The sequence below is a fragment of the Loxodonta africana genome, chromosome 4 (assembly GCF_030014295.1).
Source record: "Loxodonta africana isolate mLoxAfr1 chromosome 4, mLoxAfr1.hap2, whole genome shotgun sequence".
Taxonomy (NCBI): Eukaryota; Metazoa; Chordata; class Mammalia; order Proboscidea; family Elephantidae; genus Loxodonta; species Loxodonta africana.
Window position 1 is genome coordinate 163946854 of NC_087345.1, and position 27392 is coordinate 163974245.

General features: G+C 40.5%; 1 protein-coding gene across 4 annotated transcripts in view; it reads right to left on the reverse strand.

The window, feature by feature from the left end:
* Positions 1 to 18232: 18232 nt before the first annotated feature.
* The window catches only part of PIP4K2A (phosphatidylinositol-5-phosphate 4-kinase type 2 alpha), a 197107-nt gene continuing 187947 nt past the window's right edge, over positions 18233 to 27392 (reverse strand). For 2 of the 4 annotated variants that reach the window (XM_064284915.1, XM_064284917.1), the window contains exon 9: positions 18233 to 24592. In XM_064284915.1, coding sequence (XP_064140985.1) covers positions 24261 to 24592 — 332 coding nt within the window. In that variant the 3' untranslated portion in view covers positions 18233 to 24260. The remainder of the gene's footprint in view (positions 24593 to 27392) is intronic. The other 2 variants (XM_064284916.1, XM_064284918.1) reach the window with 2 other exon arrangements.

Sequence of the window (27392 nt, forward strand, 5' to 3'; positions counted from 1 at the left end):
AGTTATACTGGAGTAGGGTGGGCCTTAATATAATATGATTTTGTTGTTGTGTTGTTAGGTGTCGTTGAGTTGATTTAGACTCATAGCAACCCCATGTGACAGAGTAGAACTGTCCTGTAGGGTTTTCTAGGCTACAGTCTTTACAGGAGCAGATCACCAGGTCTTTCTCCTTTGGAACCTCTGGGTGGGTTCCAATCGACAAACTTTCTGTTAGCAGCTGAGCACTTAACCGTTGCTTCACCAGGAGAGAAGAAACACAGAGACAGACACATAGAGGAGAAGGTGATATGATGATGAAGACAGAGATTGGAGTGCGGTGTCTACAAACCAAGGAACTCCAAGGATTGCTGGCAACATCAGAAGCTAGGAGAAAGGCATGGAACTGAGCCTTCCCTAGAGCCTTCAGAGAGAGCACGGCCCTGCTGACACCTCGATTCCAGACTTCTGGCCCCCAGAACTGTGAGAGAATAAATATCTGTTGTTTTAAGCCACCCAGTTTGTGATATTTTGTTACGGCAGCCTAGGAAGCTAATACGACATAGTAGGAGCTCAATAAAAGTTTATTGAATGAGAGATTATGATGTGAACACTGTATAATCAAATCCTGGTGACTGTTTCTGTTCAGCTGGAGATTTTGTTTCTTGGCAGCATTTACTCGGTCTCGGCCCTGGTTTTACGGGCGTGTGGGACCCTGACTCTAGCAGCCCCTGCACTGCCTGCCAAGCAGGACTCTCTCCTCCCTGGCTGATTGTTTGGGGGGCTCCCTGTGCAAGCCTCACGGCTGCTGCTGACTTCTGATTCACACCTTCCAATTGTTTTTACCCCTGTGAGAATTCTAGTTGGAAGATAACAAGTAAATGAAAATAAGTGAGGAAATAAAAATGAGATTGGAAAGAAAAAATACACCTTCAGCACCCTACTTTTTACAAGTGAAGTTGTAAGTGCTGAATGGCCATTCACTCAAAGAATAATGAGGAGGTGGGATTTACATGTCACTGTCACTGACCCCTTCCATTCAGCTCAGCCTGTGAATGTTAGCCAGCCATCTCCTAGGTGTTACCAGATTTATGAAATCTGCTCTGGGGTGTTGAGAATGTGGAAGTGGGAGTTCAACTCAAAATGAACCTACAACTTTATCTGTAAATATGAGGGCATTAAAAGGTGCCATCCATTACCCTATCTGCTTAATACAAAGGCAGAAATTTCCAGGTGCACAGCCACCATGAGAAAGGAGGGTTAACTGTGCCAGGACTGCCATGTGGCTCCGTTTCCTTTGTATGCACTTTGACACTTAAACACTTGATCGCTACCCACGCCAGGGCAGGTTCAGAAAAATCAAGACTTTAACTGGTCTGATAAAAAGTTGTCTATTCCCCACTTGGAGGGGGTGTAGTGAATAAAGGTTTGTTGTTGTTTGCCATTGAGTAGATTCTGACTCATAGCGACCCTATAAAATTTTTTTTTTTTTTTTTTTTTTATAGGACAGGGCAAAACTGCCCCATAGGGTTTTCTTGGCTGTAATCTTTAGGAAGCAGATTGTGGGGTGTACAATCTAGTGGGTTCAAGCCACCAACCAACCAAGCACTTAACCATCAGGGCTCCCTTGTGGATGGAGGTAGAAGTAGGCAATCCGGGTAACTCTTCAGCTTCCTCTATTTGGGAGCCTCACTCTGCCCTCTTTTTTTTTTTTTTTTTAAACAAAAGCAGTTGCTGGGGAGTTGACTTCTACGCAAGGCCACCCCATGCGTGTCAGAGTAGAACTGTGCTCCACAGGGTTTTCAGTGGCTGATTTTTTTGGAAATAGATCACTGGGCCTTTCTTCCTAGATGCCTCTAGGTGGGCTCAAACCCCCAGCCTTTGGGATTAGGAGCCTAGAGCAGAGACAGTTTTCACCACCCAGGTACTCCATAAATCCATACAGAGAGAGAAAATGATAGAGCATGCGGGACAGATGTTAACTGCTGGTGGGTAAACCAGGGTAATGGGAAGAGGAGCGTTTTGTGTACTATTCTTGCAACTTTTCTGTAAGTTGGAAATTATTTCCAAGTATCAAATAAAAAAAATAAAATAACCAGGTGAAGAAAAGCTGGCAAAGAAAACAGGCGGGGCAGGGAAAGAGTACGTTCAGTGTGTTTCTGAGCGCTGGAGGAGAGGGCCGGCCTCTCAAGCAGGAGAAGGGCGCTCAGGGAACAAGGAAGAAAGGAAGGAAAGTGGGGCAGGCCTAGGCGAGCGAAACCAAATCATCTCTTGCAGCTGCTGAATATTCAATCACTGCTGTATCCGGCGATTTTCCCCTTCCATGTCTCCCCACACGGCCCCTCGGAACTGCTGGCTCAGCGCGGGGTCCCCCGCTGTCGCCCGTGTCTCCCCAGGGCCCACGTTCCCAGCGCGCTGGCCTCGGGACCGGCCCTTGCTGGGCGCTGGAGCCGCGGGCACTTTCTCGGCAAAATCAGGAGAGTGGCCTGCGCTCGCCAGCTTCCTGGGTTCCCACCCGCCCTGATTAGCCCTAATGGAGAATCTCGGTTTTCCCGGTTTCAGACACAGCGATTCGAATCCCTCACCACCCTACCCTTCCGCGGAAGTGGAATATCCTTCTACCACCAACTCCCCAAACATTATCTTGACCCTAATTCAAACGCTTCTGGAAGCCCCGCTGCCCTTCACCAGGCCATTGGTGCGGAGAAAGAATATCCTACGGTCACAGATTACCCAAGAAGCAAGGACGCCCAGGTTCACTTGTGTTTACTTTCTGATCTATAGCACACAGTTTCACCCGTTTTTCACCACATCAAATATGTGGTGAAACCCATGTGAAATTGTGCGCTACAGATGAGTAAAAAGTGTGTTCAGGCCGTGGGTACCGTTATTGGTTAATTTGCCCCGACTCTATATATATACAGGTCCATCGTAGGCGGCGCCCCGTCTCCTGACCCCCTCACTCACTTGCTGAAACAGACCAGCCCTAACGTGTGCTCATGGCTTGAGTCGGTAATGACTTGATTAATGTTTTCATTTACAGTTGCTTCAATGGCCACATTTCCTTTAGTCCGGTCAACATATCTACGGCTTCTCTGAATTCTAAGTTCCTACAGGGAAGTCTGCTTAAACTCATGCTAATGGTGCCAACCACTAAAAGCAATCATGAGGAGAGGTGTCAAGGAAATCATGCAGCCATAATGAATTTCAGACCCTTTAATGAATAACAGGACACTTTTTTTTTTTTTTAATATATACATATTTTATTGTGTTTTCGGTGAAAGTCCACACAGGAAATCAGGTAGGTTCTCATGTAATGATTTCTATAGGCACCATTGGGTGAGATTGGCTACACTCCTCCCAATATATCAGCGCTCTCACATTTCCCCCCTAGTTGTTCCACCTCCATCAATCCAGCCCGCCTCCCCACCTCCGCCCTTTCATCCTTGGTCCAGGGTAAATGTTTACCACTTGGTTTTGTTTAGATGACTATTTTGAAGAGCATGGTATTCTTCTGGGATATTATTTACTCTAAAGGCCAATCTGTCATTTGGCTGAAAGGTGACCTCTGGGAGTGGTTTGAGTTCCAAGCTTAAAGAGTTTCTCAGGGTGACGGTCTTGGGAGCTCATCTAGTCTGTAACTGTCCAGAAAGTCTGGTAACAGGACACGTTTTTACTTATCTTACAAGATCCTGCTTAGCATAAGGATGGCAAAAAGATGAGATGAAATCTAATTTTTTAAATGGGATAACAGTTAATTATAGTGGTTTCTAGATTTCTGAATTGTTTTTTCAACTACAGTAATGCCCCTGATTTTGTTCATCTGAAATACCAGTGTTAAGAGTTTTTAAAAAGCCGAATTAATAATTTCTTACCCAGAAGCTGGATTGAATCCCAGTTTCAAAATTGCTTCTGATGTAGCAATGTTTTTCCTGGATTTATTCTTCCCATCAGTGGTTGGCATTGACTGAGGCAAGGCATTAGGAGGCCTTTAGGAGAGAGAGAGATGAAAATGGACAGCTGTCAACACTTTATGGCACTCTGCCCTGAGAACCTGATGTCAGGAACACAGGCTACACTAAACTCATGCCCTCCCCAGAAGAAGAGTTAAGATTCAAACTCCAGTTTTGGTTCCTCCATTTACCGGTTGTCTGTGGGCAAATTGCTTACTTTTTTTATATGCCACATTTTCTTACCTGCAGATAATATTTGCATTAATTATCCAGAATTAGATAATATCTAGGTAAACTATGTTGTTGCTGTTAGGTGCTGTTGAGTTGGTTCCAACTCATAGCTACCCCATGTACAACAGAACAAAACAGTACCTGGTCCTGCACCATCCTCACAATCATTGCTATGTTTGAGCCCATTGTTGTAGCCACTGCACCAATCCATCCAACTGAGGGTCTTCGTCTTTTTTGCTGATGTCCTTCTCCAGGGACTGGTCTTTCCTGATAACATGTCCAAAGTACCTTAGATGAAGTTGCACCATTCTTGCTTGTAAGGAGCATTCTGGCTGTACTTTTTCCAAGACAGACTTGTTCATGCTTCTGGCAGTCCACTGTATGTTCAGTGTTCTTCGCCAACACCATGACTGGTCTTCCTTATTCATTATCCTTCTTTTGCATGCATATGAGGTGATTGAAAATACCATGTCTTAGATCAGGTGCACTTTTAGTCTTCATAGTGAAATCTTTGCTTTTTAACACTTTAAAGAGGTCTTTTGCAGCAGATTTGCCCAATGCAATACATCGTTTAATTTCTTTACTGCTGCTTCCCTGAGTGTTGATTGTGGATGCAAATAAATGACATCATTGATAATGTCAATATTTTTTCCATTGAACATGATATTACTTATTGCTCCAGTTGTGAGGGTTTTTGTTCTCTTTATGTTGAAGTGTAATCCATACTGAAGCCTGTGGTCTTTGATCTTCATCAGTAAGTGCTTCAAGTCTTCTTTGCTTTCAGCAAGCAAGGTTGTGTCATCTGCATATTGCAGGTTGTTAATGAGTCTTCCTCCAATCCTGATGCCATGTTCTTCTTCATATAGCTCAGCGTCTCGGATTATTTGGTCAGCATACAGATTGAATAAATTTGGTGAAAGGATACAACCCTGACACACGCCTTTCCTAATTTTAAAACCAGTCAGTATCCACTTGTTCTGTTTAAATGACTGCCCCTTGGTCTATGTACAGGTTCCTTATGAGCACAATTAAGTGTTCTGGAATTCACATTCTTCACAATGTTATCCATAATTTGTTATGATCCACACAATCAAATGCCTTTGCACAGTCAATAAAATACAGGTAAACATTTTTCTGGTATTCTCTGCTTTCAGCCAAGATCCATCTGACAACATAAAGAAAACAAAAACCCTTACAACTGGAGCAATAAGTAATATCATATTAAATGGAGAAAATATTGACATTGTCAATGATGTCATTTATTTGGATCCACAACCAACACCCAGGGAAGAAGCAGTAAAGAAACCAAACGATGTATTGCATTTGGCAAATCCGCTGCAAAAGGCCTCTTTAAAGTATTTAAAAGCAAAGATTTCACTTTGAAGACTAAAGGTGCACCTGATCCAAGACATGGTATTTTCAATCACCTCCTATGCATGCAAAAGAAGGGTAATGAATAAGGAAGACCAGAGAAGGATTGATGCCTTTGAATTATGGTGTTGGCGAAGAATACTGAACATACTATGAACTTATCAGCAATAATATCCCTCATTCTACGTCCTTCTCTGAATCCGGGTTGAGTTTCTGGCAGTTTGCTGTTGATGTGCTGCTGCAACTGTTTTTGAATTATCTTCGGCATTTTTTCTTTTTTGTGTGTGATATTAATGACATAGCTTGATAATTTCCACATTCTGTTGGATCACCTTTCTTTGAAATGGGCACGAATATGGGTCTCTTCCAGTTAGTTGGCCAGGTAGCTGTCCTCCAAAATTTTTAGCATAGACGAGTGAATGCTTCTAGTGCTGCATCCGTTTGTTGAAACATTTCACTTGATATTCTGTCAATTCCTGGAGCCTTGTTTTTGCCAAAGCTTTCAGTGATGCTGGGACTTCTTCCTTCAGTACCATTGGTTCTTGATCATAGTTACCTCCTGAAATGGTTGAACATTGACCAATTCTTTTTGGTACAGTAACTGTGTATATTTCTTCCACTTCTTTTGATACTTCCTGCATCATTCAATGTTTTGCCCAGAGAATCCTTCAATATTGCAACTCGAGGCTTGAATTTTTTCTTCCGTTCTTTCAGCTTGAGAAATGCTGAGCATGTTCTTCCCTTTTTGTTTTGCAACTCCAGGTCTTTGCACATTTCATTATAATGCTTTACTTTGTCTTCTGGAGCTGCCCTTTGAAATCTTCTGTTCAGCTCTTTTACTTCATCATTTATTCCTTTTACTTTAGCTACTGGTCAAGAGTAAGTTTCAGAGTCTCTCCTGACATCCATTTGGATCTTTTCTTTCTTTACTATCTTTTTAATGACCTTCTGCTTTCTTCATGTATGATGTCCTTGATGTCATCCCACAACTTGTTTGGTCTTAGGTGATTAGTGTTCAGTGCATCAAATCTATTCTTGAGATGGTCTCTCAATTCAGATGGGATATACTCAAGGTCATACTTTGGCTTTTAATTTTCTTCAGCTTCAACTTGAACTTGCATATGAGCAATTGATGGTTTCTTCTGCAGTTGGCCCCTAGCCTTGTTCCAGTTGAAGATACTGAACTTTTCCATCATCTCTTTCCACAGACATAGTTGATTTGATTCTTGTGTATTCCATCTGTGAGAATGGAATAGTCACCCTTTATGTTGTTGAAAAAAGGTGTTTGCAATGAACAAGTAGTTGGTCTTGCAAAATTCTGTCATGTGATCTCCAGCATTGTTTCTATTACCAAGGCCATATTTTCCAACTACCAATCCTTCTTTGCTTCCAACTTTTGCATTCCAGTCATCAGTAATTATCAATGCATCTTGATTGCATGTTTGATCAATTTCAGACTGCAGAAGTGGTAAAAATCTTCAACTTCATCTTTGGTACTTGTGGTTGGTGTGTAAACTTGAATAATAGACCTATTGACTGGTCTTTCTTGTAGGTATATGGATATTATCTTATCACTGACAGTGTTGTATATCAGAATAGATCTTAAAATGTTCTTTTTGACAATAAAAGTGGTGTCATTCCTCTTCAATTTGTCATTCCCAGCATAGTAGGCTATATGATTGCCCGATTCAAAATGGCCAATACCAGTCCATTTCAGCTCACTAATGTCTAGGATATAGATCTTTATGTGTTCTATTTCTTTTTTTATGACTTCCAATTTTCCTAGATTCATACTTTGTACATTTGATGTTCTGATGATTAATGGATGTTTGCAGCTGACATTTTGAGTTGTGCCACACCAGCAAATGAAGGTCCCCAGAGCTTTACTCCATCCATATCATTAAAGTAGACTCTACTTTGAGGAGGCAGCTCTTCCCCAGCAGTGTTTTGACTGCCTTCCAATCTGAGGGGCTCATCTCCTGGCACTATATTAGATAATGTTCTACTGCTATTCACAAGGTTTCACTGGCCAATTTTTTTTTTTTTAGAAGTAGATCTTTTGTTGCTCTCTTTCTGTTTGTTCAAGTTGTAGGGATAATTCTTTGGTTTTGGCCCTTTCTTCTTTTTGGATGTGTGCATTTATTGGTATAAATTGACCTCTGACACTGCTTTTGCTGTGTCCCAAAGGTTCTGATAGGAAGTGTTTTCATTCTCATTGGATTCCATGAATTTCTTTATTCCATCCTTTATGTCTTCTATAGCCCAGTCGTTTTTGAGCAGGGTATTGTTCAGTTTCCAAGTGTTTGATTTCTTTTCCCTGCTTTTTCTTTTATTGTTTTCTACTTTTGTGGCCTTAAGGTCAGAGAAGATGCTTTGTAATATTTTGATGTTTTCGATTCTGCTAAGGCTTGCTTTATGACCTAATATGTGGCCTATTCTGGAGAATGTTCCATGTGCACTAGAAGAGAAAGTATACTTGGTTGCTATTGGGTGGAGTGTTCTGTACATGTCTATGAGGTCATGCTGGTTGATTGTGGCATTTAGATCTTCTGTGTCTTTATTGACCTTCTTTCTGGATGTTCTGTCCTTCACCGAAAATGGTGTGTTGAAGTCTCCTTCTATAATTGTGGAGCTGTCTATCTCACTTTTTCAATGCTGTTAGAGTTTGTTTTATGTATCTTGCAGCCCTGTCTTTGGGTGCGTAAATATTTAATATGGTTATATCTTTCTGGTATATTGTCCTTTTAATCATTATATAGTGTCCTTCCTTATCTTTTGTGGTGGATTTAACTTTAAAGTCTATTTTGTCAGCAATTAATATTGCCACTCTTGCTCTTTTTTGATTGTTGTTTACTTGATATATATTTTTTCCATCCTTTGAGTTTTAGTTTGCTTGTGTCTCTAAGTCTAAGGTGGGCCTCTCGTAGGCAGCATATAGACGGATCGTGTTTTTTTAATCCGTTCTGCCACTCTCTGTCTCTTTATTGGTGCATTTAGTCCATTTACATTCAGCGTAATTATGGATAGGTGTGAGTTTAGTGCTATCATTTTGATGTCTTTTTTGTGTGTTGTTGACCGTTTCTTTTTCCTACTTAATTTTTTGTACTGTATGTATTTTCTTTTCCTCTTATTCATTGTTGATTTTGTTTCTGCTGAGTCTCTATTTTTTTCTTGTATTTTCTTTTGATGAGTAGGGTTGTTAGTCTCCTTCGTGGTTACCTTAATATTTACCCCTATTTTTCTAAGTTTAAACCTAACTTTCATTTCTTTATATCACCTCGTCTTCTTCTCCATATGTAAGATCTATGACTACATTTCTTAGTCCCTCTTTATTGTTTTAGTGTTGTCTTCTTTTACATAATAACATCTCTGTTTCCCTGTTTTGAGTTTTTTTTTATCTGATTTATTTTTGTGATTTCCCTATCTGGGTTGACATCTGATTGCTCTGTCCGGTGTTCTAGTCTTGGATTGATATCTGATTATTATTGTTTTTCTAACCAGAGAACTCCCTTTAGTATTTCTTGTAGTTTTGGTTTGGTTTTTATGAATTCCCTAAACTTCTGTTTATCTGGAAATGTCCTAATTTCACCTTCATATTTGAGAGACAGTTTTGCTGGATATATGATGCTTGGCTGGCAATTTTTTCCTTCAGTGCTGTATATAAGTCATCCCATTGCCTTCTTGGCTGCATGATTTCTGCCGAGTAGTTGGAGCTTATTCTTACTGACCCTCCTTTGTAGGTGACTTTTGTTTATCCCTAGCTGCTCTTAAAATTCTCTTTATCTTTGGTTTTGGCAAGTTTGATTATAATCTGTCTTGGTGACTTTCTTTTAAGATCTACCTTATGAGCAGTTCGAAGAGCATCTTGGATAGGTATCTTCTCATCTTTCATGATATCAGGGGAGTTTTCTGCCAACAAATCTTCAACAATTCTCCCTGTATTTTCTGTTATTCCTCCCTGTTCTGGTACTCCAATCACTCTTAGGTTACTTCTCTTGATAGAGTCCCACTTGATTCTTAGGATTTCTTCATTTTTTAAAATTCTTTTACCTGATTTTTCTTCAAATATATTGGTGCCGAGTGCTTTATCTTCAATCTCACTAATTCTGCCTTCCACCTGCTCATTTCTGCTCCTCTGACTTTCTATTGAGTTGCCTAATTCTGTAATTTTATTGTTAATATTCTGAATTTCTGATTGCTGTGTCTTTACGGATTCTTGCGGCTTATTAAATTTTTCATTATGTTCTTGAATAACCCTTTCAACTTCTTCAACTGCTTTATCTCTGTGTTCCTTGGCTTATTCTGAGTATTGCCTGACCTCCTTTCTGATCTCGTTCCTGATGTCTTGAAGAGTTCTGTATATTAGTCTTTTGTATTCTGCATCTGGTAATTCCAGGAAGGCACCTTCATCCAGAAGATCCCTTGATTCTTTGTTTTGAGAGCTTGTTGAAGTGATCATGGTTTGCTTCTTTATGTGATTTGATATTGACTGCTTTCTCTGAGCTATCTATAAGTTATTGTTTTATGTTATTTAGCTTGTCTACTGTATCCTAGCTTCTTGCTTTGTTTTGCTTTGATATGCCCAAATGGGTTGCTTGAGTGAGCTAGCTTGATTATTTTTGCCTTTGGAGCTCTCACGTCCTGTCACCAGATGGCTAGAGCTGTTATTAGGTATATCAGCCTAGGAGACTATTCACTTTTCTTGTATGGATTAATGTGTGGTACAGGCCCTGTCCTACAGTATTAGAGGGGCAGGAGTGGCTGGTGTAGGTACTGGTATCTGGTTGCAGCAGGGGGTCACACCCTGAACAAGGCAGGGGGCTGACAACTGTCCTCTGAGTGTCTGTGAGGAAAGCATGTCCCTGTTCCCTAGACTGCAGAGGTGGGGGGGGCGATCTGCAGATGGACCATGGGCACCCAATGCTTTCAGTTGTAAGGACTGGGAGGTACCAGTTATCCTTGGACCTCTGTTGTGGGTGGCTGGTTGACCTGAGTGGTGCCACCAGTCCTTATGCACCTGATGTGGGTGAGGACCCTGTTTAATAGGCAAATCAGTGTCAAACATCAAACACCCACCCCTCCACTGCATAGCTGAAACAGGTGCAGTCTGCCAACAAGGGCCTATTGTCCTGAAATAGGTCCATGCAGGGGGGAAAGGTATTCAAAGACCATGGACTATTTATGCCTGGACAGGAGCCGCTTCTGTCCTGAGCTTCCCAGGTTAGTGGAGCTGGCAGATTATCTTTTCCCCAGTTGTGAATTTATTCCTTCTCCAAGGCTGGAAGAATGGCTCAGAGCACTCAAAGGTCCTATCTCAGGCCCAGGGAAATCGACAGCCACTGAAACTGGCTTGGAGGCGAAGGGCACAGTAAAATATATGCAAGTAATTAGCTTTTGCCAAAAGCGCCATTCTTCTCTGGTTCTGGAGGAGTGAGCAGGGTGCGTGGGTGGCTGTTTCACCCTGAGGAAACTGTGCACAAAAGCTACTACCAGCCCGCTGCAGTCGCTCCCGGGAATGGTGCCTGAGGGATCCCAGCAATTCAGGTCCGGCAACTTTTCTCTGCTTCTGAACTGTCTCTCCCTCCCACCTGCTGCTCAGTCCATTTTCTAACTTTGCCTTTGATGTTCAGGGGTCCTAGCTTGTCATAAATATAATTGTTTCACTTGTTTTTTCAGCTCTTTGTTGTAATAGAGATCACCAGAAGTGTTTGGCTACTCTGCCATCTTGGCCCCTAGAAGTAGATCACTACGTCCTTCTTCCTAGTCTGTCTTAGTCTGGAAGCTCCACTGAAACTTGTCCACCATGGGTGGCCCTGCTAGTATTTGAAATACCAGTGCCAGAGCTTCCAGAATCACAGCAACACCCTAGCCAGCACAGTATAACAAACTGACAGATGGGTGGTGGATGTAAACTATAAACTTCTATAAACATATAAAAGATTATTATCATTACTTAAATTAATTTGCAAACGCAATGTGGAGTCAGATCACTTCTGGGTTTAATTTCAGGCTCTATCATTTGCTATCTGTGTGACCTCAGCCAATCTCCTTAACCTCCTTACCGTGCAAAAATTTCCTTATACATATCAAATGAGATTTTTAGCACCTACCCCATAGGTTTGTTAAGAGGATTAAATGAGTTATTCTATGCAAAATTCTTGGAATAGTGTCTGGAACATAGAAAACATTCAGTAAATGTTGGCCATGGAAGGAAAATATCAAATAGTCTAATTATAGCCTTCGTTATGTAATTGAAGGAGATATTCATCCATTCATTTGGTGATTATGGGATGCCTGTTGAATGGCAGTGCTATGGTGGGCCTTGTGCAGAATACACAAGAAGTATGAGATATGGCAAAGAGTTTACAGTCCATCTGGAAAATCATAAGCAATCTATGAAGGGAATAATTGCATGCTAAATAGGGCAATTCCTATTCTGAGTACAATAAGAGGTCAGAGAAAGAAGAGTTTAGTATGAGCTGTAGAGTTTAGTAAAGTGTCTTTGAAGAGATACGATTTGGCCTGAGCCTCGAAGGATGGTAGTCTCTGGAAAGGCCAGTACGATGGCTGCTATTCCTGGTCCAGGTGAGCTGGGGCTGAGCTTGCCTACTGAGGGGAGAGCCCATGGACAACTGTGTGACCTCACAAGAAGGGTTGGCCTGGGAGGGCCCTGAAATCCTGAGGGAGGAGCTGGATGTTTATAGGCCAAATGTTTCCAACACTGGAGTGGGTCTGCTGGGTCATATAGTAAGTTTATGTTTAACTTTATAAGAAACTGACAAACTGATTTACGAAGTGACTGTACCAGTTTGCATTCCCACCAACAATGTATGTGCATTCTGGTTCCTCCACATTTTTGTTAGCACTTGGTATTTTCACATTTAAAAATTTTTATTTTAGCCATATTACTAAGCTGTTGTTCTTGTTGTTAGGTGCCATCGAGTCGATTCTGACTCATAGCAACCCTGTGTACCACAGAATGAAACACTGCCTGGTCCTTTGACATGCTCACCATCATTGTTATGCTTAAGTCCATTGCTGCAGCCACTGTGTCAATCCACCTCATTGAGGGTCTTCCTCTTTTTCACTGAACCTGTACTCTACCAAGCATGATGCCCTTCTCCAGAGACTGATCTCTCCTGATAACATGTCCTAAGTATGTAAGACCCAGTCTCGCCATCCTTGCTTCTAAGGAGCATTCTGGTTGTACTTCTTCCAAGACAGATTTGTTCATTCTTTTGGCAGTCTGTGGTGTATTTAATATTCTTTGCCAACACCACAATTTAAAGGCATCAATTCTTCTTTGGTCTTCCTCATTCATTGTCCAGCTTTCACATGCGTAAAATGCAATTGAAAACATCATGGCTTGGGTCAGGCTTACCTGAGGCTTCAAGGTGACATCTTTGCTTTTCAAAACTTTAAAAAGGTCTTTCGCAGCAGATTTGCCCGATGCAATGCGTCTCTTGATTTCTTGGCCGCTGCTTCCGTGGGTGTTGATGATGGATTCAAGTAAAATGAAATCCTTGACAACGTCAGTCTTTTCTCCTTTTATCATGATGTTGTTTATTGGTCCGGTTTTGAGGATTTTTGTTTTCTTTATGTGGAAGTGTAATCCAAACCAAAGGTTATGGTCTTTGAACTTCATCAGTAAGCGCTTCAAGTCCTCTTCACTTTCAGCAAGCAAGGTTGAGTCATCTGTATAACGCAGGTTGTTAATAAGTCTTCCTCCAATCCTGATGCCCTGTTCTTCATACAGTCCAGCCTTTCAGATTTTCTGCTCAGCATACAGATTGAACAGATATGGTGAAAAGATACAACCCTGATGCACACCTTTCCTGACTTTATATCTGGCATTATTGCCTTGTTCTGTTCAAACAACTCTTGATCTATGTACAGATTCCTTATGAGCATAGTTCTGGAATTCCCATTCTTTGCAATGTTATCCATAATTTATTATGATCCACACAGTTGAATGCCTTTGCATAGTCAATAAAACACAGGTAAACATCTTTTTTGTATTTTTTGCTTTCAGCCAGGTTCCATCTGACATCAGCAATGATATTCCTGCTACCACGTCCTCTTCTGAATCTGGCTTGAATTTATGGCAGTTCCCTGTTGATACACTGCTGCAGTCACTTTTGAATGATCTTCAGCAAAATTTTACTTGCCTATGATATTAATGATATTGTTCGATAATTCCCACATTCAGTTGGATCACCTCTCTTGGGAATAAGCATAAATATGGATCTCTTCCAGTCAGTTGCCCAGGTAGCTGTCTTACAAATCTCCTGGCATAGACGAATGAGTACTTCCAGTGCTTCATCTGTTTGTTGAAACACCTCAATTGGTATTCAGTCAATTCCTGGGGCCTTGTTTTTCACCAATTCCTTCAGTGCAGCTGGGACTTCTTCCTTCAGTACTGTTGGTTCCTGATCATATGCTACCTCTTGAAATGGTTGAATATTGACCAATTCTTTTTGGTATAACGACTCAGAGTATTCTTTCCATCTTCTTTTGATGCTTCCTGCATCATTTAATATTTTCCCCGTGGAATCCTTCACTATTGCAACTTGAGGCTTGATTTTTTTCTACAGTTCTTTCGGCTTGAGAAATGTCAAGCATGTTCTTCCCTCTTGGTTTTCTATCTTCAGGTCTTTGCACATGTCATTATGGTACTTTACTTTGTCTTCTTAGACTCCCTTTGAAATCTTCTGTTCAGTTCTTTTACTTCATCATTTCTTCCTTTTGCTTTAGCTACTCAACGTTCAAGAGCAAGTTTCAGAGTCTCTTCTGAATCCATCTTGGTCTTTTCTTTCTTGTCTTATTAATGACTTTTTGCTTTCTTCACGGATGATGTCTTTGATGTCATTCCACAACTCACCTGGTCTTTGGTCATCAGTGTTCAACGTGTCGAATGTATTCTTGAGATGGTCTCTAAATTCAGGGGGGATATCCTCAAGGTCATACTTTGGCTCTTGTCAACTTGTTCTAATTTTCTTCAGTTTCAACTTGAACTTGCATACGAGCAATTGATGGTCTGTTCTGCAATTGGCCCCTGGCCTTGTTCTGACTGATGACATTGAGCTTTTTCATCATCTCTTTCCACAGATGTAATCAGTTTAATTCCTGCCTATTCCGTTTGGCGAGGTCCACGTGCATAGTTGCCGTTTATGTTAGTGAAAAAAGTATTTGCAATGAAGAAGGTTGTTGGTCTTTGAAAATTCTATCATGCAATCTCTGGCATCGTTTCTGTCACCAAGAGCATATTTTCCAAATACCAATCCTTCTTTGTTTCCAGCTTTCTCATACCACTCACCAGTAGTTATCAGTGCATCCTGATTGCGTATTCAATCAGTTTCAGGCTGCAGAAGCTGGCAAAAATCTTCAATTTCTTCATCTTTAACCTTAGTGGTTGGTGTGTAAATTTGAATAATAGTTGTATTAACTAGTCTTTCTTGTAGGCATATGGATATTATCGTATCACTGACAGTGTTGTACTTCAGGATAGATCTTGAAAGGTTCTTTTTGAAGATGAATGCAATGCCATTCCTCTTCAAGTTGTCATGTCCGGCATAGTAGACCATATGATTGTCTGATTTGAAAGGACCACTACTAGTCCATTTCAGCTCACTAATGCCTAGGGTATCAACGTTTGTGTCTTCCATTTCATTTTTGATGATTTCCAATTTTCCAAGATTCATACTTCGTGCATTCCATGTTCTGATTATTAATGGATGTTTGCAGCTGTTTCTTCTCATTTTGAGTTGTGCAGCAACAGCAGATGAAGGTCCTGAAAGCTTGACTTCATCCATGTCATTAGGGTGGACTATACTTTGGAAACCCTGATGGCGTAGTGGTTAGGTGCTACGGGTGCTAACCAAGAGGTCGGCAGTTCCAATCTGCCAGGTGCTCCTTGAAAACTCCATGGGGCAGTTCTCTGTCCAATAGGGTCGCTATGAGTCGGAATCGACTCGACAGCAGTGGGTTTGGCTTTTTTTGTTTTATACTTTGAGGAGGCAGCTCTTCCCAGTCATGTTTTGAGTGCCTTCCAACCTGGAGAGCTCATCTTCTGACACTATATCAGACAGTGCTCTGCTGCTATTCATAAGGTTCTCACTGGCTAATTCTTTTCAGAAGTGGGCTGCCAGTTCCTTCTTCCTAGTCTGTCTTAGTCTGAAAGCTCAGCTGAAACCTGTCTGCTGTGGGTGACCCTTTATCTGAATACCAGTGGCATAGCTTCTGGCATCATAGCAACACACAAGCCCCCATAGTATGACAAACTGGCAGACACGTGGGGGATATTACTAGGTACATAGTGGTATTTTATTGTGGTTTCAATTGCATTTCACTAATATCTAATGATGTTGATCATCTTTTCTTGTGCTTATTTGACATCCATATAGCTTTTCTTGTGAGGTGTCTTTTCAAATCTTTTGCCCACTTTTTTATTGGGTTATTTGTTTTCTTACTGAATTTTGAGAATTCTCTATGTAGTCTGGTTATAAGTTCTTTATCAGATAGGTGATTTGTAAGTATTTTCTCCCCTTTTCATTCTGTCACCACCATCTTTTGAAGAGCAGAATCTTATTTTTTTTTTTGCATAGGAAATTATTTATTGACATACTTTTTAAAAAAAAAATTTTTATTGTGCTTTAAGTGAAAGTTTACAAATCAAGTCAGTCTCTCACATATAAACTTATATACACCTTACTACATACTCCCACTTACTCTCCCCCTAATGAGTCAACCCACTCCCTCCTTCCAGTCTCTCCTTTCATGACCATTTTGCCAGTTTCTAACCCCCTCTACCCTCCCGTCTCCCCTCCAGACAGGAGATGCCAACATAGTCTCAAGTGTCTACCTGATGAAAGTAGCTCACTCCTCATCAGCATCTCTCTCCAACCCATTGTCCAGTTCAATCCATGTCTGATGAGTTGGCTTCAGGAATGGTTCTTGTCCTGGGGCAACAGAAGGTTTAGGGACCATGACCACCGGGATTCTTCTGGTCTTAGTCAGACCGTTAAGTCTGGTCTTTTTATGAGAATTCGGGGTCTGCATCCCACTGTTCTACTGCTCCCTCAGGGGTTCTCTGTTGTGCTCCCTGTCAGGGCAGTCATCGGTTGTGGCCAGGCACCATCTAGTTCTTCTGGCCTCAGGATGATGTAGTCTCTAGTTCATGGAGCCCTTTCTGTCTCTTGGGCTCATAATTACCTTGTGACCTTGGTGTTCTTCATTCTCATTTGATCCAGGTGGGTTGAGACTTATTGATGCATCTTAGATGGCCGCTTGTTAGCGTTTAAGACCCCAGACGCCACACTTCAAAGTGGGATGCAGAATGTTTTCTTAATAGAAGTTATTTTGCCAATTGACTTAGATGATCCCTGAAGCCATAGTCCCCAAACCCCTGCCCTTGCTCCGCTGACCTTCAAAGCATTGTTTATTCAGGAAACTTCTTCGCTTTTAGTCCAGTCGTGTTGACCTCTCCTGTATTGAGTGTTGTCCTTCCCTTCACCTAAAGTAGTTCTCTACTATCTAATCAGTAAATAACCCTCTCCCACCCTCCCTCCCTCCCCCCTCTCATAACCACAAAAGAATGTGTTCTTCTCAGTTTAAACGATTTCTCAAGATCTTAGAATAGTGGTCTTATACAATATTTGTCCTTTTGCATCTAATTTCACTCAGCATAATGCCTTCCAGGCTCCTCCATGTTATGAAATGTTTCACAGCAGAATCTTAATTTTGACAAATCATGCTTTTGGTGTTGTATCTTAGAAATCTTTGCTTAACTCAAGATTCCAAAAATATCCTCATATGTTTTCCTATAGAGTTTTTATTGCTTTAGATTTTACATTTAGGTTTTGTATATGGTGTGAGGTACGGATGGAAGTTCATTTTATTACATACAGATATCCAATTGTTCTAGTACCATTTTCTGAAAAGGCTATGCTTTCCCTTTTTCAAAAATCTGTTAACCATATATGTGTGTGTATATTTCGGGCTCTATTCTGTTCCATTGAGCTGCATGTCTATTCTTTCTCAAATACCACCTTCTCTTAATTACTGTAACTTTATAATGACCTTAAAATTAGGTAGTGTAAGTTCTCTAACTTACACTCCTGAGGTCTATCTCAGGAGAACTGACATCTTAACAATATTGAATCTTTCAATACGTGAACTCAGTATATCTTTCCTTTTATTTAGTCTTCTTGTATTTCTTTTGCCAGGTTTTTGCAAATTTCAGCACAGTGATCTTGCACTTATTTTGGTAGATTTGTATCTTACAGTGTTTCAGTGCTATTGTAAATTATACTTTTCCATTCCAATTTCTGAATTTTCATTGCTAGTATATAGAACTATGATTGTTTTTGTAGAAGAACCTTGTATCCTGCAACCTTGGCAATCTCACATTGTTTCTGGTAGCTCTTTTAAATTATCTCTGAATAGAGACAGTTTTCTTTTTTCTACCTTGTATGTATTTTATTTATTTTTAATGCCTTAATGTACTGTTTAGGGCTTGCCAGTCTGATGTTGAATAGTAACAGTGAGATTGGGCATTTTTGTCTTATTTTTTATTTTAGAGGGAAAGCATTCAGTCTTTCACCATTAAGTATGATGTTAGTTATAGGTTTTTATGTACCCACCCACTCCCAGTGCTGTTGAGTCGATTCTGACTTATGTAGATGTCTCTTATCAGGTTGAAGTTCTCTGGTTTGTTGAACTTTAAAAAGTTTTTTTTTTTTTTTTTTTAAATCATGAGTGGATGTTGAATTTTGTTGCTTTTTTTCTGTATATATTGGATGATTTCATGTTTTTTCTTCTCTACTCTATTGATACGGTAAATTACACTAACAGACCTTTGAAATGTTGAACCAGGCTTGTGTTCCTGGGATAAACCTCACTTGGTCATGGTGTATTGTTATATAATACTGGATTTGATTTGCCAGTATTTTGTTGAGAATTTTTGTGTCTATGTTCATGAAGCATATTGGTCTGTAGAATTATTTTATTGCCATGTCTTTATCTGTTATTTTGTATTGGGGTAATGACGGCCTCATAAAATGAGTTGTAAAGGATCTCTCCTCTTTTGGAAGAGTTTATAATTCATATCAATTTTTTCCTAAGTGTTTGGTAGATTTTTGCAGTGAAGCCATTTGGGTCGGGAAGTTTTTTTTTAGCGGGAGGGGGAAGGGAAGAGGTCTTAAGCTATGAATTCAATTTCTTTCATAGATGAGATTTATTCACGTTGTCTATTCCTTCTTGAATGAGTTTTGGCAGTTTGTGTCTTTCAAGGAATTTATCCATTTCATCTAAGTTGTTAAATTTATGGGATAAAGTTGTTTACAGCTGTGGTAGGCAGATTAACAGCTCCCGAGAGATGTCCACATTTTAATCTCTTGTGCTTCTTTTGTTAAATTTATTCCTAAGTTTTTCATTCGTTTTGATGCTATTGTAAATGGAATTGTTTTCTTTATTTCATTTCTGGATTGTTCATTACTAGTGTACAGAAATAAATTTTTGTATGTTGATCTTGAATCCTGAACCCTTGCTGAACTTGTTAGCTCTGATAGTTTTTTATTTCTGTTAGATTCCTTAGGATTTTCCACTTATAAGATCATGTCATCTGCAACTAGAGAATTTTTTTTTTTCCTTTCAATATGGATGTCTTATTTCATTTACTTGCTTAAACATTGAATTAAACTGCCAATAGTGGACATCCTTGTCTTATTCTTGATCTTAAGGGGAAGGCATGCAGTATTCACCATTAAGTATGATGTTAGCTGTGGTTTTTTCATAGATGCCCTTTATCAGGTTGATAAAATTAGTTTGTTGAGTGTTTTTATCATGAAACGGTGTTGGATTTCGTCAAATACTTTTTCAGCATCAATTGAGATATTCAAGTGTTTTGTGTTATTAATACGACATGTCACAATTCATCAATTTTTGGATATTAAACCAAGCTTGCATTCCTGGGAGAAATTCCATTTGGTCATGGTGTATAATCCTTTTTATATGTTGCTTGATTCAGTTTGCTAGTATTTTCTTGAGAATTTTTGTGTCTGTATTCATGAGGGATATACTTTCCTTCTCTTGTGATGTCTTTGTCTGATTTTGGTATCAGGGTAATGCTGGCCTTTCTGCATGAGTTCAGAATTGTTCCTCCTCTTTAATGTCTTGGAAGAGTTTGTGAATGGTTGATACTAATTCTTCTTTAAACATTTGGTAGAATTCACTAGGGAAACCATCTGGGCCTGAACTTTATTTTTGTGGGAAGTTTTAAAATTACTAATTCGATCTCCTTGTTATTGATCTATTCAGAGTTTTTATTTCTTCTTGAGTTAGGTTTGGTAGTTTCCCCATTTAAACTAGGTTTTTTAATTTGTTAACATGTAACATAACAACAGGAGCCTCTGGGTGGTCTTGAACATTCAACATTTTGGTTTGCAGCTTAATGCATTAACTGTTTGCATCACCAGGGACTATAGATTAAGAGAAAAGGGTAGGAAAATGGAATAATAAAGATTAACTTTCAAAAACAGTGTGGGAGAACACTCTTGGCTTTAAAATCTAGGAGCATCTCCATGCCAGCCAGGGGTCTCCAAATGGAGACGAAGGACAAAGGCCTTGACAAAGGAAGAGCGATGGTGAGCCCGGGGGTTCCCGGAGGGTAGTAGATCCATTGCTCATGGCACTCATCTTTCATTCTTGGGTTGCAGCGGAGAGCTCAGCTTCAACCCTGTATTTCTCACAACTAGCACATGATCTTAAACAAGCCACTTAGCCTTTCGGGGCCAAGGGTTCCTCATCTGTAACTGAGGGATGTGTGCTTAATGATCTGTAAACCTCTTCCAGCAACAAATCTCGGATTCTATAAAACACAGAAATATATCAAAGTGGGTCTGAGAAATTCTCATCTGTTGTCCCTTCTCTCATGAAATTAAACACAAGTGTTGCAAGAGCGAGAAAAAAAATTACAAAGAATGTAATTTTTGTAATTTACTACCTTTTGGCAAGATTTTTACAGAATGGCAAAATCAAGACTAGCACAAACTTTGGTAGGGCACCCAGCTTAGATAAAAAGGTACCCAGTTTACACTTGCGAGTTTCATTTTATGAAAGAACATTTAAAAACCACTCCAGGTAACTTATTAATTCCATTTTTCCGGAGACACTGCCTTGGCCTTCTGTGTGACTTTACTGTGAGCACCTCTTTAATATACCGTTAAAGACACCAGTTTATTATGATGAGCTGGGGCCAGCCGAGGCGGAACAAGGCCATGCAAGCGACTCCTGTTCATGAGCATTCAAAGGTACAGCAGAGTTTCTGTGCTTCAGGGAAAATGTTTTACGTTTTAAACACAGCAGTCTCTACATCCTAAGGTCAGAGCTGAGTAACACGCTCTTCAAGGGGATGAGGACAGAGGGAGAGACAGGGTTGCTGGGGCAGGGTGTACACATATGGTACACACTTTGATTACTGATTTTGTGCTAATTAAAATTTCACAGAAAGGCTGTGTTGGTGGCGCTGAAGGCCTTCAGAGTCCACTGCATGTTAAGAGAGAACTCTGAAGAGTTTAATTCCATGTTTAACCTCTTGGCTTTTCCTTCTCTTCATTATATACATCCACATGGTACATTACCTACAGCTCCCACTCTCTTGCACTTAACTCTTAATCACTATTTCTAAAAATGTTGTATTAAGGATTAATGCTTCATACCAATTTTTGTACTTTTATGAATTAGAAATAACTAATATTCTGGGACCACTGTGATTCTGAACTCAGGAAATTACGTAATCAAAATGAAGGGAAAAAGAATGTTCACATTACAACTTTCCACAAGGAAAATTGAATGAAAACTCTCTGCTGACTACAGTAAGCTCTGCTACAACGTGACATGCATGTTCCTAAAAGTCTCCATTCTTCAAAATCAAGTGACAAAACCACTGGGCTTATGGGAAAAATGGGACTAGAATACCACACCCAAAAACATCATCAGTGACACATAAAAAAATTGGAACCCGATAAAAACATTAGCAAGTTATATGTTAAAGGGTTAGGAAATACATAAATACCATAATAAACATGACACTTTATCTTGAAAAAATCCTGAAATTTACTGGTAGTAGTGGACTTTGGAACGCTTGCAGCTGTTAGGTCATTGTGAAGTGGTAGAATCTACTTGAAATCAGATAGAAAGTTGTCATTCCAGGTGTGGGTGGGTGTGGCTCTAGCGCACGTGGAGAACTGAGGTAGCTGTTAGCTGTTCGAGGTATGTGTTCTGTGTATTCCTACCTAGCTCTGTTCAGCGGGGCGGTTTTCTATGTTCACCAAATGTTTCTTGCAAACAAAACTGAACATTGGCAAATGAGAACTCTGCATTATGTTCAAAGTGTTCCCTAATATTTCAATCATGTTAAAACAAGTATGTTTTCATGTAGCAGAACTGTGTTTGCTCACCTGCCACCACAATGAAATGCTATGAAAAAGACTCCTATCATCAACGGTATCCCAATAAAATATCAAAAAATGCTGATGCACAGAACTGTAGTTCTGCTTGTTCATCTTTCAGTAAGTCAGTTTCGTCATGGAAGTTTCTATTATTTACTAATAAAATATTTCTAGACAGAAAGACTACATATTACCAAAGGCTGGAGCTCAAAAAGTGAAAAGATTCGACTGCATGTTTACTTCTTCAAGGATTAGCTACAGACACTCTCAGTACGGGGTACTTAAAATCCGTCTGCAGTAGAGAGAAACACAATCGAAAGAGAGGAAACAAAGGATTCACCTTGTGAGTCATCAAAGTGCTTTATTTTATAAAGCCCTGCTCCTGTCTGGAGTGTATTTTTAGCACTAGGAGATACAATGCAAACTTCCTCACTCTGTCCAAATAAACAGTTTATCAACAGGAATGAATGACAGAGACTGTTACAGACAAAAATAAAGCATTTTGTAAACTTCTAAAAGCATACACAGATTGGCCACAAAGGAAATAATTATTCAAATAATGTATCTGTACCTTATCTTCACTTCAGGGTCTCTCTTTTGTAGTCTTGGGCCAAAGAAACCACAGTATAACTTCAGAATACTGAAACTGGTTTGATGCCCGAATTAATGGGGCGGGGGGGGGGGGGGCGGGGATCAAATCACAGTATCGATTAATTTAAATACATAAGATACAGATTTGTACAGCTATATTACAGTGGCGTTAACATCATCTGTTGAGGGTAACAGCTCTATGTAAATTCATTAGAGAGTAGTAGAGATGGCATTGCTGCTGGCTTCCAAAGGTCCTGTGATTTGCTACTCAACTCGTGCTTTCTGAAGAAAATCCACATACATGGTGCATAACCTCGGTCTTAACAGCACTGAAGTTACTGGAAGAGGCATTATGGCAAGTGGGGTTTGTTGAGTTATAAGTAATTATTGAAGGTTTTTTTTTTTTCTTTCTGAAACTGCCTACAAATATCATCTGTTTTAAACGAAGAATTTCAAAGGCACAGCTTTAGCACAGTGTATAAGTTGATAACCTATTCTAAGCAAGTCTAATATTTTAGCTCAATGCCTTTCAGAAAATGCAGGAAAGGTTGGTAAATACATGATTGATACTGGAAATTTATAACTTGATTAAACACAAATCAGCACAGTTTAGGGCAATGAATTTACATGACCAGACTTGGGTTAAATATTAAAAAAAAATCATTAGGTTGATAAATGTCTACCTGGAGAAAACAAAACCACTCTTTTCCCTTTGTTGTAAAATATGCTCTACCATGGACTTTGCATAAAGACATTCACTCAAAAACATGACTGCATGAGACAGCTCAAAATACGACAAACATTATTTCACCTACACTGTAAAATCACTTTACATGTAAACTTCAAAAATCACACGCTGTACATTAAATTTTTAGATTCAAAAATATCCCTGTTTTCCTAATAATGTAAACAGTAAAATCGAGGGTTTCAGTTTAAAGGGATAATTCATAACAAAATACCACTGGTGAAAAAATGGTCCAACATAAACATCTTAGAACTCAGATTTGCATCATTTGGTAGCAGGAGAATCAAGGGTCCTAACGCTTGGCTTGCCTTCCCCCGGGTGGAGATGTAGATACCATTGCCCCGAACTATGCACTTTCCAGGTAAGTTTATTTGTATTTTATAGCATTAATTCCTATATTGCAACATAAGAGGGTAACAATGAAGAAGTTCCAGGTAAGAAACGAGAAGAATGCAGTTTTTCTGGACATAAGTAACCGAGGTGGAAATGGACAGAGTCAGCAGGGCACCCGCTTCTTGCCGGAAGAGGATGGCCACACCCGGGCCAGGGGTCCCGATGCACCGTGCAGAGGCACAGGGCACCCAGGGGAGGCCAGCACCTCCCGCTGGTGCCCAGGGGCTTGTGTTACAACTATTAAGGAGTGTCAGCGTGCGGGGTAGAAGGGTAACATTTGCAGTAAGGTTTTTTTTTTTTCCTTTTTAATCACCATCATTATTATCTTCATTATTATTATGAATACTGTCTCACATCTTTCAATAAAAAAAAAAAAAAAAAAACTGATCCACAGTTTATCGCGGAATGCCAACACGGCTGGTCTGACATGCGTTTCCTCCTCCCCCACATGTACTCATTCACACATTCATTCCTTCATTCATTCCTTCTGCCACAGCTGGGATCAGAGGGCTGCTGCCACAGCACACTCTGACGGAAGCTGGTCTGTTTTAGTTAATTAATTTTTCTTTTTAAAATGCACACATTAAAAAAAAAGTCAGAAATAGCTAGAACTATGCTGGGAAATATCAGGTAGCTGTTAAAGCGAGTAGCCCCCAAATCAGTCATCTTGGCCTGAAGATGTAAACACGGAGGTTTGCTTCCTGTAAGATGAGTGCTTCGCTGAGTTTGGTTTTCATTTTTCCTACATTGAAGCCACCTCTGTTCTTCCCACAGTGCACGTCCGTCCAAGGCAGCCTGGGAGGTTACGTCAAGATGTGGCCAATAAAGTCCAAAAAGCGCTTTGAATACTGTTCTGGGTTCACCGTCGAGATCTCTGCACCAGCCTGGGCAGTAAAGGAAAAGAATATTGATATAACGCTTACGGCTTCCAAAAATTACTACTCAATATCTACCGCTATTTCCAACTGCAGATAAATATAAAGCTAGAATTTTCAAATCTATGCAGCCTCCGCCCTTAGCACCTAGCTACTGAGGCTGGATAGTCAAGGTTCTAACGAATCTGTGTCCGAAGTGTGGCAAAGAGTGGCAGGAACAATAGACGCTATTATCACATCTATTGTGATTGTTGCAACTTAAACTAAATTTATCACATTTGGAATATTTCTACCAAACAGTGAAATCTGTGTGGAACTACATTCAGAAGCCATGGAGATAATACTTCTGCTTTTCAAGTGAGCAGACTGGAGACACCTTGAGAATGAAAGAAACATGTGGTTTAAGGCAAATTCAGATGACAGTGATGTAAGGACTGTGCTTATTTTTCAGGACCCTTTTCGATTAAGACAGAGGTAAGTGGCTGAGTGCTCAAAAACAAGGGGTGACAACAGCAGCAAGGGGTTCCAATGACAGCTGACCCACGGCCAGCATGGAGCTGCCCCAGGTGTTCTTTCCTACTATAACCAGGTGAGACACAACACTGCAGACTGCATCTCCCCATAATGGGAGGGGGCTGGCTTTCCTCAGCAGCAGGGCACAGGGTGCCACTGTTCCTTTCATGGAGACCACCCTCGAGTAAGGAGGTGTGGCCCCTGCAGAAGTTCGGCCAGGGATTTTTACTACTATATGCACATGCTGGCACTCAGACTACAGGGGGTGGCTGGCCAGTTTCCTGAGCTGCAAAGGGCAAGACCAGAGTTTTACTAAGTCACCAGGAGCTATTTTTAGACACTCATGCTCACTGGTCCTGGGTGGTGCAAATGGTTAAGGGCTGGACTACTAATAAAACACGCCCAGCAGCACCTTGGAAGTAAGGCCTAGCAAAAGGTCACAGCCTTGAAAATCCTATGGAGTTCTACTCTTCAAATTGACTTGATGGTAACTAACAACAGCAACACGCTCACTGGGGAACATGTCATTTCCATGTCTGGCCTGGGCTGCCAGGACCTCCACAGAGGAGCCCAGGCCTTGAAGGCAGGGAATGGTTCCAGACAGCAGCTCAACACAACATTCCTTTGCCAAGAATAATGTCTTGTTCTTGCAGACTGCCCACAATTTTAGGCCCCATGGTATATTATGGACCTGAACTGGTGACTTACCGGGGAGACTAAAATGGAACCATATTTGTTATTTGCGATGGTACATTTCACATTTCATATGACATTACATGTTTGAGGATGGGAAGGGATCAAACTTTTACAAGCCATCTGTACCATGTTCAGCCTACTCACCTTATGTATTCCCTCATAAAACCTCATGTATTCTTTCATAAAGCCTCATCCCTTTATTTGCTGAGGAAACCAAAGCCGCAAAAGTATTTCCTTAAGGTCATACAGCTGGGAAGGTGAAACAGCGATTCCAACCCAGCTCTGTCTTTGTCACATACCATGGCTTCCCTAGAAGTGAATGTAGGAATTATCATGGAGCCTTTTAAAGACTCCTCTGAACTCTTGAACTGGATTCAGAATCCAGGAAGGGGGTGGATCATCTGGGAAATCCGTATTTCACAAACAGTACTCGGAAGATTCTGATGCCAACCGTTGGCTGAGAGCTACTGCGTACCCACTGTTACTGATGTGGGATGTCTAACGCGTTCAGGGGGCTGGTTGAGGTCTGGTTCCGTGCTCTGCACACGGCAGGTGCACCATAAGTAGTTGTTGACAGTGTGACTGAAAATGTTCTTTGGCAAATGGAATATAGTCTCAGGTTAGCTCCATTTCAGAGATGACAAGCTGTTTGCTTTTAAAATAAAGAAAAAGAGCCTTTAATAGGGTTTGATTGTTCTGGTTTATATCTGCTGGGAAGCACCTCTCCTCCAGCACTAACAAACCAGGACACAAGTTCATCTGTGTGGGATGGGTTCTCAGACTTCCTCAGCTCATGTGGAAAGCCAAACAGACTCCTGTGACACAGGCATCATTGGATACTTAGCAAATTGTGACATTCAACCAGGCAGATGTGGGTTGCTGGCAGTACAGCGGGGGTGGGTAACACGGAGTAGGTGGCCAGGCTAGGGCCTGGGCAGGAAACACATCCACCACTCACCAGCTATGCGACCCTGGCAAGTAACCTTTCAAGTGGTCTTCCTCAGTTTCTTCAAATGTCAAATGGGGATGACTCTAGGGTCTCCCTTACAGTCTTATTGGGGGAACTCAGCAAGTTAATGGGTACCTAACAACAACAACAGTTGTCATCAAGTTGATTTGACTCATGGCCCCATGCATTGCGGAGCAGAACCGTATTCCGTAGCGTTTTCAAAGCTGTGACCTTTTGGAAGCAGATCTCATCAGGCCTGTCTTCCAAGGCACATCTGGGTGGGTTCAAACTGCCAACCTTTCGGTTAGTAGTCCGGCATTTAACTGTCTGTGACACGCAGGGGCTCCTAGAATAGTGATAACCCAGAGCAAACATGATAAAGATGGGGATTAATACTATTAAACTTTGATGTTACACTCGAAAAATTCGTAAATAGAAAAATACAATTTGCTGTGAGGAAAGAAAAATTACACTTCATTATTCTGCAAGTATCTTAAGCAGGTAATAGTGCTTTAGTCTTGAACACTTGATACTTAAACACTTATCTTCCACTTTTATCTGTAAGTGTTTTTTCAAACCAAAAAAGAATGTACATAGTATTCTAGTGATGTACGTGTCTATTAATATCCCCGGTGTATAAAAAGACGAGCT